Source organism: Tachypleus tridentatus, chromosome 2 (assembly GCF_004210375.1).
Source record: "Tachypleus tridentatus isolate NWPU-2018 chromosome 2, ASM421037v1, whole genome shotgun sequence".
Taxonomy (NCBI): domain Eukaryota; kingdom Metazoa; phylum Arthropoda; class Merostomata; order Xiphosura; family Limulidae; genus Tachypleus; species Tachypleus tridentatus.
The window spans coordinates 21,676,489-21,692,461 of record NC_134826.1 but is presented as its reverse complement, the minus strand read 5'-3'; the positions used below and the strand labels follow the sequence as shown (position 1 = coordinate 21,692,461).

The window sequence follows — 15,973 nt, the reverse complement described above, 5'->3', positions numbered from 1 at the left end:
TATGCTTTTGTTTCTAAATCTTGGTTTATATAAAAAAACTTTTAGCTTAGCTGAGGTAATGTATCAGTAAAAGCCTGAAACCTCAGCAGAAATATGTGCAGTTGTTTATGTGTCAATAGAAATGGATCGAAAATTTGGATTTATGGCATCTTTTAGAATGGAGAAAACTTTGTACATTTGAAAATATAGTTAAAATGTGAATGTATAATTCAATGAATGACCATATACTGCTGGAATACTAAGTAGTTTCAAGAAGATATCTCCTGAACAACTGTCTTATGCTGAAACTGTAATTTGTCACTGTTGTAATATTTAAATCAGTGGTTTTCAAATTCTCTCATAATTAGCCTCATTAAAATAAATATATAAACAAATGTTCCTCTTCAGATTTTATGACATGCTAGACAGCACTAAAATTATGCAACTAGTATGACGTGATGCAATTATAAAAAAAACACTACCTAGCAAGATGAAGTTATTTGTGACATTTTTATCAATTTTCTTTTGATTAGAATTCTAACTTCTTTACTTCAAATTGCCAAATCATTTTTCAAAATGAAAACAACACGTATCGAATGCCTTCTCTGGCATACTCGCACTCCTTCCATGGTTTCACACCACCTGATCCAAACTGCTTTACAAAAAGCAACAAAACATAGATTTGTGATACAATGTCAAATAATAACAATAATGTCAGTTTCATCCACTATCTTCAGTTGTTGCTGGCAACCATTACACTATGTAACAGAATGTTTACTTTTTCTTGTTCCTGGAGACAGAAAGTGTTATTTCCCAATGTCTTATGCCTAAAGTAAATGGAAAAAGACCTATTTTTCTTTTCAAACTTTACTTTTGTGATCTAGGAGCATATAACGAAAACATGATAGGAGACCATATTTGAGGGTTGATACGTGAAAGTGATTTACATTACAGTCGCAAATCTCAAAAAACTACTCACTTCTAAACATTTTCTGTATAACTTTAGTATAAATACATGTAAATCTTGATTCATATGTTGTTTTATTCAGACCTTATGTAAATGAAAATGTACAAATTTGCCCATTTTTACATAAAAAATATATTAATTTCTAAATTTCATAAACCAGGTCACAAAAGCAAAGTTTGAAGGAAATAATGGCCATTTTCTGTACTTTTACAACATAAGCAATTAAGAAATAACACATACTATCCAGGTACAAAATTTGTGTTACATAGTGTTATTTAAGAATGTGGTTAAAATTTATTATATTTTACACTTCTGAGTTACCTAGGTTTCTGTAAGGTTGAAGTGTGTGCTTGTAAGTTTTGGATACACTACTAATATACAACCCCTTAACAGTTATGATGTTAAGTAACAATCTTAAACCTAGTATAGGCACCCCTTAGCTATCAACGAACTTTATTTCCTAATCTCTGGTTCAAGAACAAAAATACGTTGTGTATTAGTACATAACAAGTCTCACACATTGGAAGTTAAAGTATAAATTGAACAGATGATCAACTAAAACTCATTCAATAATATATTTTAACATTTAACATATTTTTGTTATATATGTTTAATAATATCTTCATCTCCTTTTATATATATAACAAAAATATGTTAAATGTTAAAATATATTATTGGATGACATTTTATATATTAAAATAATATATTAATTATGACATTATAATATTATATTAAAATATATTATTTTAACATATTTTTGTTATATATATAAAAGGAGATGAAGATATTAAACATATATGTGATAGGTGGATAATTATTCAGACTTTATGTCAGTGATTCTTACAAATATTTTTCACTGTATATCAATCAACTTATATTTAAAACATCTTTTCTGACAAAAAAGTTAAATGTTTACTTACTTTTACAACTTCTACCTCTTTCTCCCTTTCTTCACAGTTATGTTTTTCATGGAGAGATGAAGTAAGTTCTCCAAGCTCATCTATTTCTCCATCACTAAATGGACCATTTCCATTCTGCACCATCCCTTCATAGGACTGGTAAAGAATCATACCAGACGAAGGAGACGTGGGAAGGGACGAAATGTCACAAAGATCTCCATTAGAATTAGTCTTAAGGCAATGAAGAAGCCACGCATTATGGTCCAGTCGAAGGATACCTCCCAGTTCCTGTGGCAGGGATCCTCGTGGTATGTGCAAAGATAATTGAGGTAAGTTAACCATAAATACCTATTGTATTAGAAATGACAGAATCATTATGCATGTATGACCCAATAACAAAGTTTAGATCAAAAACATCTTAAACTATTTTCTACATGTAAAATGAAATGCTTGGTTTTAAATAAAAATAAATGTTAATTTTAATTTGATCAATAGGAGTGGTTCTACAAATAAGATCATGATTCTACTTTAAAACATTATTTCAAAAATATATTTCTTTAAGAATTCAATTTTGATATAAGGCATGCTATATAAAAAATAAATCTTTGTCCCCCTAACTTACCCGTTCTCTGAGCTTCTCTCGAACAAACAGTCTTAAAATTTTGAAGGGAGCTTTGAACCACATTGGAGCTGCTACAATAAGAACCTTCTTCAGTCGAGCTGGATATGCCCCCTGTGGTGAAATTAAACATATAGCAAAAACTGTTCTTTCTTCATGATTACTTATCCTTACACATCAGGAAACTACATTAACGTAAGTTCCATATGCTAATAAACAACACTGGCTTATCATATATCATGAATTTCAAATCACTGAACGCAAATGAACATACAGTTCTTGAAATTGTCCAATCTTAGCTCCAAAGAGAAGTAATTAAACACACCTGAAGAAATTAAAAAATTATCTAGTTAGAAAAATGAAAGCACATGTGATAAACAAATTTGAACATTTTAAACTTGCTCACTGCTTCAACAGACAAATACAATTTATGACATACAAAATAAGTGCATAATAACTAAATTAATAAAATCCTAGTATGTACTGTCACATGTTGATGGTAATGAAGAATATTCATTACGACTAAATCATAACATAAAGGTGCCTTCAAAACAGTCTCCAGATTCATACAATATACTGTATTAAATTACTTCTTACAATTTATTAACGTATCAACTTTCCAAGAACACGTATCTGTATTCTTTCTAAATATCGTGTATTATTCATACCTAAGATATCCTTGTTATTAATTACATTACTTCATCATTCAGAGTAATAAGTTATATCAACAGCACACTTGCATTTGTTTATCTGGAACTTTTCTCTCAAATTCCTCCATCAAAAGCTACAAATTTCATGTTGCTAGAAAGACCTTTGCCTGCTGAGGAATCTCTACTGCACAATATCTTTATAATTCAGAATAATCTCACTTCTTTTTCGCTTATTCAATCTTTTCAATGCAACAAGTATATTACATAAAAGCACAATATCTTTGTCATTACAGGACGACAAGCTTCTGTTTCAACTTTAGTTTTTTTTTTGTTTGCAAAATATTTCAAACAATCCACAATTAACCCAAAGTGATTTTGTAAAATATTTAATGTTACACTAAATACAATATCTGTGGGCTTTCTCTACTTATTTAGGCCTAAAATACATGTATCCAGTTTGTTTAGAATCCTGCACTCATCACTTTGTGTACACATGTAACCAGACATTTCTACACAAGTCAGCTAAGTTTGCCACATTAGACATTTCTACATATTTAGCTGAGTTTGTTGTCACTATACATTTCTACAAAGTTTGCTAAGTTTGCCATAGACATTCTACATATTTAGATAAGTTTGCTATCATTACTTTACAATAATGTAGTTTCGGTATATGTTATAGACTACTATAAACAGTTCTTAACTAGTTTTTCTTCAGTACAGGTTTAATTCTTCTTTTTTTATGAGTTTCTTCGTTTTGACTCATAAAACTGTGTCACACAAGTGCTCATTACTGTTCCTTAACCTGTATACTATTATAAATACCATTACTTTACTGTTCACTTCTCATGTAGTTTCACTGAATAAAGTTATGTCTATGTGACATTGTTTGTCCAATCACTTAATTTGTTTTTCAAACAGACCAAGATTTATTGATCTAACTCATAATGTCTGTAAAAAAAGTGGTGTTGAAGGTGTACATTAAAACTAGAGCAAATAGAGAAATTTCATAAAGTACTGATATTCAGTGAAAGTAATGTGCACTTGTATGTAGCATTTGGTGTTTAGCTATATTTTATAAATGGTAGAAACTCATCTAGTTCATACACAGAGCAGAAAATGTCTTACCAATTCTAAAATAATTCAAAATAATTTTAATTACCTTTAGAAGACTCAAAATTTTTTGACAAAGTTCATAATCAAAGTTCACATACTTGGACCCTATCATATTGTAAATGAATATTATTCCACAACGTTGAGTATCCACACTGCAAAACACAGAAACATGACACTTGATTTTATTTGAACAAAATGTATTAAAAGTAAATAGAACACCAATAAAGCTGGATGAAACTTATAAAACATTTTACTCCTAACTGGCCCAACATGGATTTCTTAAAAGAAATTATAACAACTCTCTATAGGTAACAGATATAAAGAAGCTAAGTACTACCATTATTAACTCAAAATCCTGATTGGCTACTCACAGGTAAAAGTTAAAACATATAAGGTTTGTTTTACTGTAGTTATTATCTTCAAAATGTTCAATACTTCTATATTATATCACAATGTTTTACAATTAACTTTGGTCTTTGGGTGCTGAAAATTCAGATAGCCATATAATCATAACTTTGTGTTCATCGCATTAGAAACCCATAACGTGTTTTTCCAGAGGTTGTAGATAAAAGTAATTTTTGATCCAATATAATAAGGCTACCTAAATTAAGAGATATTTTTATTTGATTAGTTTTTTTTCTTTTTTATAGAGCTTTAAGATACACACCAAAAACATTAACATTATAAAACTTTTATAGAAGCCTAAAAGAGTGACAAAATACTTATCTTATTTCAGAACTATGATAATCACAAATATGTTTATGATAAATAAACCAAAGGTAAAAGTTTGACTCAACAGAAAGAATTACAATAATGGGAGGTTTCTATAAACAATGTTACGGTAACAATGTTTCAACAATATTTTGTCATCTTTGTAAGAACCTTCACAGATATTATCAGTTTAATTTATCAGGAATATGTCTACCTCAGTCATCAGTTAAATAAACTTTTAAAAATATTTCAAAACACTGACATATTTTGACAAAGAATACAAACTATTCATTTATCTACATGTATAAGAAAAAACACCCAAAGCATAAATAAAACACAGTTTGATTTTGTCAGGAGTTCAAACAAATGTTTTGGATAATTTTGAATTTAAAAACACTACTAATTTATTCATTAATGTAGTTGTTTAAATAAAATGGTAATCCTTCTTTGTATGAAACTTTACATACAACAAACGAATATCAGACATGCAGAAATCAAAAGCTGTTTAAAGGAACATTTGATGTAATAAAATTAATCATTAAAAAAATATATATAAATAAACATGTATCTATTGTGAATGTCAACAAACCAAATCCGTACAACACCAAACAGAGCATGACCTTGAAACATAGGTGAATGAATTTTAATAAAACTTTGACAAAGGTCTTCTTGAGTGGATTTTTGGTTTTCTAATTTCATTCTTAGGTATTCCTTCCACAATGCTGCAGATATTTTTGCAACTGAACTGACAAAAGTGTCACTGTAATATTCTGGTGACTGAAGAATTATTTAGATTTCCATTACACTTTTTTCACTTGGTGTTGGATTCCTTTTTAAGTTTTGAGTTGGAATGAAACAAGCTTTCATATCAAAACTGCAGCCAGAATCATCAGAGCTTGACTACATACAACCTTTTTAGAATTACCAAACCAGATACACAAAGTATATTAAATGAATTATGATTCAGGATTAAAATTTGTTGGAATAACAACAGAGCAATTTTGAGAAATTAAGACAACAAACAAATGTGAAATGGTCTTCAGTTTCATCAAGTACCAAAGGTAACATATCAGTAAATACAATCTTGCATCTAACAGTTTAATCAAAATTTCATGAGATAAGGGAAGTGAATCATCTATTGGGACAAGTAAATATTATTGGTGCCACTGCTAGTGGATAAGTTAGTATTTGATATTTTATCTTGTTACACATTTTTTTGAGTAATTTATTCTTACATATGTGCACTGAACACTTGTAATAAAAATGTAAAACTGTTTTGGTGTCTTATTTTAAGAATTATTATTTTTGAATGATATTAATGCACTGCACATTTGTTTGATTGTTCTTTTTAGCACACTTGGACCAAAGTTATATTGAATGTAATATCAGGAAATAAACCACAAAAAGTCTGTACTTGGTCAGCACCATTTTTTAAGCAGTTGGCATTCAAGAAAAGCTTTTCTTACGTCAAAATGCAATGAAGTTGGTTGAATCAACTGACCTGTAATTTTACAGTTTCGATACTATAACTTTTAATACACTTTGTGTATCTTCATGACATTTGGCACATCTTTAATAAACATTACAAGTCTTTCATACAAAAAAACCAGACCTTTTTCATATCTGTCTATGAACATGAAGTGTTTCTATATAGTTTTTGAATGCTAAATAATTTTCACATTAAAATTAAAAATGCTTTTCTTCCTCTCAAACATCTCATGTTTTAATTTCATAATATTTACAACCTCTTAAAAATTTAAAAAAACTTTTCTTTTCCAGTAAGACTTTATATTTTATCTCTTATTTTCTCTACCTTTACTTTATACAAGTCTGGTCAATTTGACTGATCTTGTAACCACCAACAAAAAAGAGAAATAAATCTAAATAATCCTTTTTTCTTTCTAGAATGACTTGCAATATGAGAGTACTAATGTTTATCCTAAATAGTTTAAACTCATAACAGTATACATCTACTTGTACTTAAGTTTTTGAATCTTTTCTAACAAGAATTCATGCTATTATAAGTTGCAAATCCTTGGCAAATGTGCATCTTACATTTCCCAACCAAATAAAATTGTGCACAAGATAACTGCAAGATGTTCAAAAGTGTACTCATGAAAAATATTTATTATTATTTTCATCTAATCTAACCTTAACTAACACAAAAGTTTCCTTTTTATACATTTCAGTTACTTTTATAATAATAGATAAAGAATACATATGAAAAACAAGAAAAAATATTTAACTGGGTCCACATTTTTTTACAGGTCCATTGTTGATGACACTTAACCCTATGTTTGTTTATGCTAAGGATAATGCTACACTAAATTGTTTATTCAATTAGGTAATGCATGAAAGAACACAAAATAGTAACATGCAAAAAAATGGTACTGTGTCCTATAACTATCACAATTTTCCTGGCTTTCTAATATGCAACAAAAGTGTTAACACTTCGTCTAAGCTTATCAATGTTTTTACATGAGAGATTAAGCTTGAACTGAAAGCAAAATTGACAATTCTTTTTAAAGAAAACAAGAAACTATAATATGCCCTTCGATAGATCAAAAGCTTCACTTTCTATTGATTATAAGTAATATAGTGTTGAACACCAAAAGATACTGACACTTTCTGAAAGAGAGAACATGTAGGTGGGACAAGAGGGTTTGATTGTCTATCTTGTGGCTCTGAAACCAAACAAGATTGAAGGCTATTAAAATTATGCTTTGCCTGATCACTCAGTTTTGTGCTTCATGGAGGGGGGGGGGTAAATAAATTAGAGAAGAGAGGATGTCCAGAGAGCAAACATTACAAGTTTCACACTAGAGGGAATTCATATTTTAAATAACATTTTATTAAATTAAAAACTTTAAACTTAAATACAATTAAAATGTGGTCAGTTGGTTGGTTTGGTGTTTTATGGCACAAAGCAACTAGGCTATCTGTGCCAAACATTCAGTAAAAAGTTAAAATTAAAGTAAATTTAGTAAAATTCATAAAAGGAAATTAAGGTAAAACAAAAAGTTTAAAAATACATAAATAGCATTAAAACAAATGTTTACATCTAGTCTACAGCAGTAAATGAAAAACTACAGTAATACAAGTTGTAAAGGACTTTCTGTAGCATAACTGTAATTATAACTCACCAGGAAGACTAACATGCAAGTTCAAAAACCACCATCAGTCACCTGAAGTTTGCCTTTACAGTCCTGGTTTCGAGTTATTTAACATTACAGCCATTTTCTAATTTCAAATTGAGCAAGATGGATTTTGATTCTTGAAAGAGAATAACATTAAAAAAGGCCTAATGTATAAACTTAAAAACTTAAATAGCATTAAAAATTAATGGCCTTTAAAAAACTAAAAACATTTCAAAGGTAGACAGTGTCAAAATCACCAATAACACTGCCTATCGTTATGGATAATAACCCTTGGGACAGATAAATAACCCATTATGTTTAAAATGGTACCATTATTGAGTCATAACAACAGCAAGACAGTAAAATGTGGCTTATTGTCACCTGAGTGTTACACAGGCAACACAGTGGTACATCAGTCCTATATAAAAAAAAAAGTGATGAGTTAAAAACTGTGACCAATGTGTAGACTAGTTAGAACAACTTCCTCTTTCTGATCCCTACGGAAGCAAGACAGCCAAAGTCCAATATAGAGTTTTATTTGGAAAGCTTGTTTTCACCTTGCTCACTCCATGTCAACTGCCAGCTGGCACAGAACAAAGTCTTGAATACAGGACCGCAGTCCACGTATAGTGCCAGAGGAGATAGATTTAGCTGCTGTGTTAGCGAGCTCGTTCCTGCAAATACCAACATAGCCTGGTATCCAGAAAAAACCTGGATAAAAGTAGATGTTAAAGAGAAATGAACCAGTCGGTTTTGAATATCAGCGAGAACAGGGTGTGAACTAAAGTGAAGCAATTCCAAGGCCAGTAGAGAACTAAGCAAGACAGTATAAATAGTGCAGTTTGAGTACTGCTTAGCTTCTATGTGATTCAAGGCAAAAAATATGGCATACAGTTCAGCAGTGAAACACAGAAGCTTTAGAGAGGATTCTGCACGCAACCACTGAACAAACAATGGCAGAACCCATACAGTCATCTTATTTCATACCATCTGTATAAGTAGGAATGGAAAGATGGTTTCAAAGATGTTCAGCAAATAACAGACAGTATTTCCAATCAGATGTGTCTGCTTTCTCAGATGACTTAAAGACAGGTCACATTTGGGGACTGCAAGAAGCCATGGTGGGATGGGCTGACCAGTGGATACAGTAAGGTTATCCAAGGGCAGACACAATTCATCCAACTGCACCTGGATAGGAAGGCCAAAAGGAGCAATAGCAGATCGTCTGTTCTGAAAAAGTATTGCCCACCGAGCAAGGAAAACACAACCCCAGGTGAGATGCTTTGGTAAGGAATGAAGTTTCGAAGCATATAGTAAAGACAGTTGCAAACAGCAAAGATACATAGAAGGTTCATGAGACTCTAGTATAAGCTCTGAACTCAAGGAATGCAGAAAGCCCTAGTGCAGAGCCAAAGTCCTTGATGATGAATGGGGTCCAGCATCTTTAAGGCCGAGGTCCTGGTAGAGCCATAGACCAGTGATCCATAGTCAAGTTTGGAATGAACAACAACACGATATATCTTTAGCATAGGACATCAATCCGCTCTCCAGGCAGTGGAAGAGAGTACACGGAGGATGTTCAGTGCTCTTGTACATTTGACCCGTAGCTGTTTGATGTGTGGTATAAATATCAGCTTATGGTCAAAGATAAGCCCCAAGAACTTTGTCTCAGAGACAACTTCACTAATATGGATTTCAGAATCTGGGTGAAAACCCACTAGGTGATAAAAGTGCATGCAAACAGTTTTAGAGAGAGAGAAGTTAAAGCCGTTTGCTGTGATCCACTTCAGTACACGATTGAGGGCAGTTTCTAGTTGCCGCTCAATATACCTCATGTTCGACGATTGATATGAGATGTAAAAGTCAGAGACATAGAGTGTGTTTGCAACAGTAAGAGGGAGTTGTTCAGTGATGGAATTAAATTTTATACTGAAAAGTGTGACACTCAAAACACAGCCCTGAGGGACTCCAAGTTATTGTGGAAAAGAAAGGGAAAATGTCGAACCCACACAAACTTGGAATCTCCTGTCAATTAAAAGTTTTTATTAAAAATGGGCAAATGGCCAAGTAGCCCATATATATGGAGGTCTCACAACATGCCATACCTCCATGTTGTATCATAAGCTTTCTCAATGTCAAAGACTATTGATACAAAATGTTGTTGTTTGAGAAAGGCTTTTCGGATTGACATTTCAAGTCGAATCAGGTGATCCATAGTGGAGCTCTGTCGTCGAAACTCACACTGGGTAGGCAAGAGGAAGTTGTTTGATTCGAGGAACCAAACAAGACGAGCATTAACCATTCTCTCTAAGATCTAACAAAGACAGCTCGTTAAAGCAATTGAATGGTAATTTGAAGAAATCTTGGGATCCTTCTGAGGCTTAGAGAAAGGTAGAAAAATAGCCTAGCACCAGGCATCAGGAAAAAGATTCTCCTGCAATATCTGGTTAAAAGCAACCAGAAGAATAGCAAGAGAAGCAAGAGATCGATGGTGTAGCATTTCATAGTATACATCATCAAGTCCATCTGATGTAATGCCAAACAGATGAAGGGCCAGTTTGATTTCCACTAGTGTAAAGGGGCGATTACAGTCATAGAGACAATCAGTTCGAAAGGAAAGAGGTGATCGTTCTGCCCGAGTCTTTATGGCTAAGAAGGTGGAGGAAGAAGCAAAAGTGCTAGATACCCAGCAAAAGCTTTCACTGAGAGTATCGGTGATGCTCAGCGTATCAGCTACTTCCTGGCCATCAGAAAGCAAGATCGAGAGGGGGACAGGATTATATTACCCACTGACCTTTCGATTCTTGTTCCATATGACTTTGGAACTGGTGGTAGAAGATATGCTGGTTGTGAACTTAATGCAAGATTCCTTTAGGCTTTGACACTTATCCACCGAGCATGTGCATGGGTCTGCTGGAAAGCGCTGTGGTGCAAGAGTGTGGGATACCTACAAAAAGTATACCAGGCCTGCCGTTGAGCCTTCCATTCCATGTGGTGGGCAGGATTCCACCACAGATGAGGATATCGTGGAAAAAGTGTCAAGGTTTTAGGAATACATTAAGCAGCTACTTGTATAATACAATCAGGCTACTGCTGCCACATAGTCATCAACTGATGGCTTACAGATGATGGCAGGATCAAGTTCTGCGAGAGCAGTGAAAGAGGGCCAGTTTTCTTGATCCAGCTTCCACCGAGGCATTTGGGTCAGGTGGCATCAACCACGACCAGTCTCTCTCAAAATTATAGGTAAATGATCTCTGCCCTTGTGGATTATTGTCAACCCTCCATGAAAAATGGGAGCAAACTGAGAGATCAATAGCACACGTCAAGGAACCACGATATGGCGTCTTCGAGTGATCGAACCACTGACACTGAAACATCTGAGAGGGTTTGGAATGTATGGCTGTACCCTAGAATTAAGATAACCTGCCTTGATGGTGGCAGGTGGGCGTGGTGATGTAAATGTCAGAATGATGACATTGGTTGGCATCATAATTCCATTTTTGCAATTGAATATACACCTGACTGTAGAAATTCCTTGTGTAGAGAAACCAGGGAGAATCTCTGACTTGGGGATGTTCTTCAAATCCCTCTCAACAATAACTCCTTGTAATGAATTTAAAGCAGTACGAGGTGTAACCTCAACATGTATATCCCCAAATCACCTTTGAATGCAAAAGGAGTTCACTGGAATAAGATGTGAATGTATCACCAGATCAAAGTTTCTTTACTGACTTTGGAGAGCTAGTAAGTCCCTCTTGTCCCTTATGAATGAAAAAGGGAGACATCAGCCCTAAAGGTTTGGCTGAAAGAGAATGTAGTATACGAAAATGAGGTATAACAAGTGCTACAGATGTTGAAGATTCCTGCTCAGAATCTTCAAGACATGGTGGTTTACCTATGAACTGTTTTTTTCATTATTTTATTTAAGTTTTTATTTGGAAGATCCATAATAAAAAAGGAACATTTCAATGCCCACTGACCCCACCCACAATGGAGCCCTACAAGGGGGTGCACTACAATGCCAAACAAGGACACTCACTGCAGGAACACCAGGGTTTTGTGAGCACTATACCCAAACACCAGCATCAGATACAATGTCCACAATACCTGTTGAAAACATTCGACACTGGTACTTGGTGGACCCTAGCCCAAGTGGACCAGTCAACTGACCCAAGGGAGGCCACCCCAAGGCTGCCCACATACAGTAATTCAAGGTCAAAATGGTGTGTTAGGGTTGGGCCCCTCAACAACCAGGATCCTCTCCTCCCCTTCATGGGTCACCACACATGGCAAACATGTGGGTGGATGTAGAGATACCAGAGGAGGTAAACTGAAAGAACAGAACCTTTCCTGGGGTGTCCCCTCATTATGTACAGGAATCCACACCGAGGGGATTAAAATATGGATTGTTAGTCGCATTTTTATGCTGTTTATATTGGTATATCATAAAAAGAAAGTAGTTTAACTAAAGTTTAAATGAAACTCACTAAATTCTCATGAAATGTGAAGAAACAGAGGTCTGCAGAAAAATGGTTGATCCAGTCTCAATAAATATATTTTTTTCAGTTAACTATTTTGACTGGGAATCAACATAAAGCATAAAATGGAAACTGAAAATGACAAGTTCATGAAACATGCACCACTTGACAAAAACATCCAATTTTTTTATGAAAGAAACTGTGTGAGTGTATATATAAAACATACACTTAAATGACATTGTTTTGGATTTTATACCACTGAAATCAAATAGCCTAGATATACTATACCACAGCTGTCTTTTCATGATATAAGTTCGTTTTTGGTTGGATTAAATTCACTTGGCACACTAAAGATATAAAAACTGATAATCCTCAGATAATTTACATTAGAAAAAACAAAAACAGAACTTTGAAAAAGCATTTCTTAAATTTTTTAAAAAAAAACACAACTAGAAATGTATATTGCTTCATTTAGTGAACAGACAATGCAGGAGCCTAAAGAAGCCCTGAAACAATACAGATAGCACTTTCAATTTCAATTTTTGTTTTAGGTTATAACTCAACTAGTGTTTATTTTCTTAATTTCATTTCTATGAAATCAAACATTGAATTTCTAGTAATTTTGAACTATTTCTAGAAAAGATATTTTTTTTCTGCTTTTGAGAAAAACGGTAAAATGAAGACCTTCCACACACACATCTGAACACAGTAAGAAACGAAAACAATACCATGAAACCAATTCCTTACATAGTTATATACACCCACCATAAATATAGATATAGTAAAACAGTTATAAAGTTAGAAGAAACACAAGATAACAGTCTTTCAATGGTTTAGTTTGTTTTGAATTTCATGCAAAGTTACATAAGGATTATCTACATTAGCCATACCTAATTTAGCAGTGAAAGACTGAGGGAAAGGAGTTATCTATCATCATCCGCTGACAATTTTTGGACTATACTTTTAGCAATGAACAGCAGGATTGACCTTCACATTATAATGCTCCCATGGCTGGAAAGACAACTGTGTCTGGTGAGATAGAGATATAAACCCATGATCCACTGATTGCAAGTTAACTGGTTGGTTATTTGGCATATTATGGTGCAAAGCAACTAGGCTATCTGTGCCAAACAGATGGTAAAAAAAAAAAAAGGAAATTATTAAAATGTAAAAATAAATCAATGGCTAAAATTAAAATAAGAACGTAAATATAATTAAAAAAAAACCCATTGGCCCTTAAAAACAAGTCATGTGGGCAGTACCACCATCACCAATGACACTGTTCAGTATCAGGGATAAACCTGTGGAAAAAACATACATCTAAAATGTTCGGAGTCGTAACAACAACACAACAGTAAAACATGGGCTATTTTGACTTTTGTGTTACAAAGGCCACACATTGGTGCATCAGTCCCAGGAAAATGAAGAGTTAATAGGCTGTGACCAATGTGTAGCTTTGCCAGGACATTTTTCTCTTTCTGATCCTTACAGAAACAAGATGGCCAAAGAGCAACAGAAGGTTTGATCTGGAAAAGCTTGTTATCATGTTGCTCACTTGAAGTCAGCTGCCAACTGGCACAGATCAGAGCCTTGAATACAGGACCAATTGCAAGTCAAATGACCTACGTACCTGACCACTCCAGGCCAGTCTTTCAACGTCATTCACTTCTCAACTTAAGAACAGAAACTAGGTGTAATTAAGTTAAGTAACATTAAGCTTCACCTACCTATCTAGTGCAACATCCAGCTGATAAACAAGTCCCTGTAGAGTCACTTGATGAGAACTGTTCAGTGGAAAATGTTTATTTGCAGTGAAAACAGTAATTGCTGCTCCTGTGCTGTCTCTTGTTGTCTAGAAGACATTACATGCACCATTACCATTATACAAGAAACCAAACAAACATCTACCTAGTAATAAGTTGTGTAAACAGTAACTTATACTGAAATGCTTCTACTGAATCTCTACATCTATGCAGTTTTCTTAAGACTTATCAATATTTTTCAGTTGAAGAGACAAACACTTTGTATTTATTAGTCTTCAGACTTTGTAGTTCAGATAAAAATCATAACTGTGAAGCAAGTTTTAAAAATGCTCATTGGTAAACTTTTAGTTTCCCAGATTCTTTGTGGCAAAATAACTCATTTTAACCTTCAAATTACTTACATTATTTCATATTATTAATTACCAGTGAAGCTCACATTATATCATACTGAAGAACTTTACTCTCTAATTTTTGTATAAAATACATGATGAACACAAGCAGTAATTAATGAAACTGAAATATTTACTACATATTTTAAAATTACTTTTGTAAATCCTATATTATTTGGGGTCCTGTATCCAACAGTCATGCTTTTGGTTTTTTCACATATTTACCCAACCTTGTTCAAGAACAACCTGTGCTAGTCATTCTTAATTTTGAACTGACAGACCAAAAGTAAGAGAGTTAGTCAACAGCACCCACAGTAAAATCTTTGGATACTCTTGCCTGACAGAACAGTGGGATATTAGCACCATCCTTATAATGCAATATGATTTCAAATCATGGAATACAATTTTTCTTTTTCAGGGTTAACTGATGGATTCACAGATTTCAAATCTATCGTGCTAACAACAGAGCCACACTTGGCAGCCAACAGTTATAAACCCACAAGAAATTAAATGCAAAATAAAACTTACTAGATCCACACAAACACACACACTGGTCAGTAAGTATCATAACATCACAATTTTGGACCAGGCTTCAAGCTTCCATTTTTCAACATTTTACAGCTATAAATCTATAAGTATAATCTATACAGTTCTTGAAAATATGACTACTTAAACATCTTGTGTCTAAAATCTAGTAATTGGGCAACATTCTGTAATATTTTTTTCTACCTTGATGAAGATCACTACTGTTTTTTCACATGTTCTCCTTTATCATATTATATCTAGAATAAAAAGGTAAAACACAAACAAATTTCCTTCTGCTGCCTTTTCTCTGTGATAATATTTCAGCTGTTCACTTTGTTTACCAACCATTATAAAAATACAAATATGAAACTCATCACCAAAATGCATATATTTTTATATCAGCAAAGACAGGTGTGGAAATTGTGATCTTTAATATTTAGAAAGTAAATCCACTTATAGTAGGCTAGTAACAATAGTTATTTTGTATTAAATTACTTCCACAGACCATAAGCATAAGCTTTTATTATAATGTGACATTATACTAAGTGCAAAGTGTATACACGGAGTTGAACTACAATGCTGTGGTCGCCTTTACATGCTCACCATGTCACTAATTAAGTGTTTTTTTTTAAAATATATCCCTAATTATCAACCTCAGATTTAGCTTTGTAATTTATCAGTCACTTAAACCTAAAACTCCCACCATTTAATGTTAGTTACACAGTTAAAGAGATAAACAC

General features: G+C 33.2%; 1 protein-coding gene across 3 annotated transcripts in view; it reads right to left on the bottom strand.

The window, feature by feature from the left end:
* LOC143239269 (tyrosine-protein phosphatase non-receptor type 9-like) overlaps positions 1-15,973 on the bottom strand; it is a 58,868-nt gene that overhangs the window by 10,898 nt on the left and 31,997 nt on the right. For all 3 annotated transcript variants that reach the window (XM_076480200.1, XM_076480187.1, XM_076480193.1), the window contains 4 exons: positions 14,284-14,408; positions 4,274-4,379; positions 2,468-2,578; positions 1,867-2,193 (listed from right to left, as the gene is read on the bottom strand). In XM_076480200.1, coding sequence (XP_076336315.1) covers positions 1,867-2,193; positions 2,468-2,578; positions 4,274-4,379; positions 14,284-14,408 — 669 coding nt within the window. The remainder of the gene's footprint in view (positions 1-1,866; positions 2,194-2,467; positions 2,579-4,273; positions 4,380-14,283; positions 14,409-15,973) is intronic.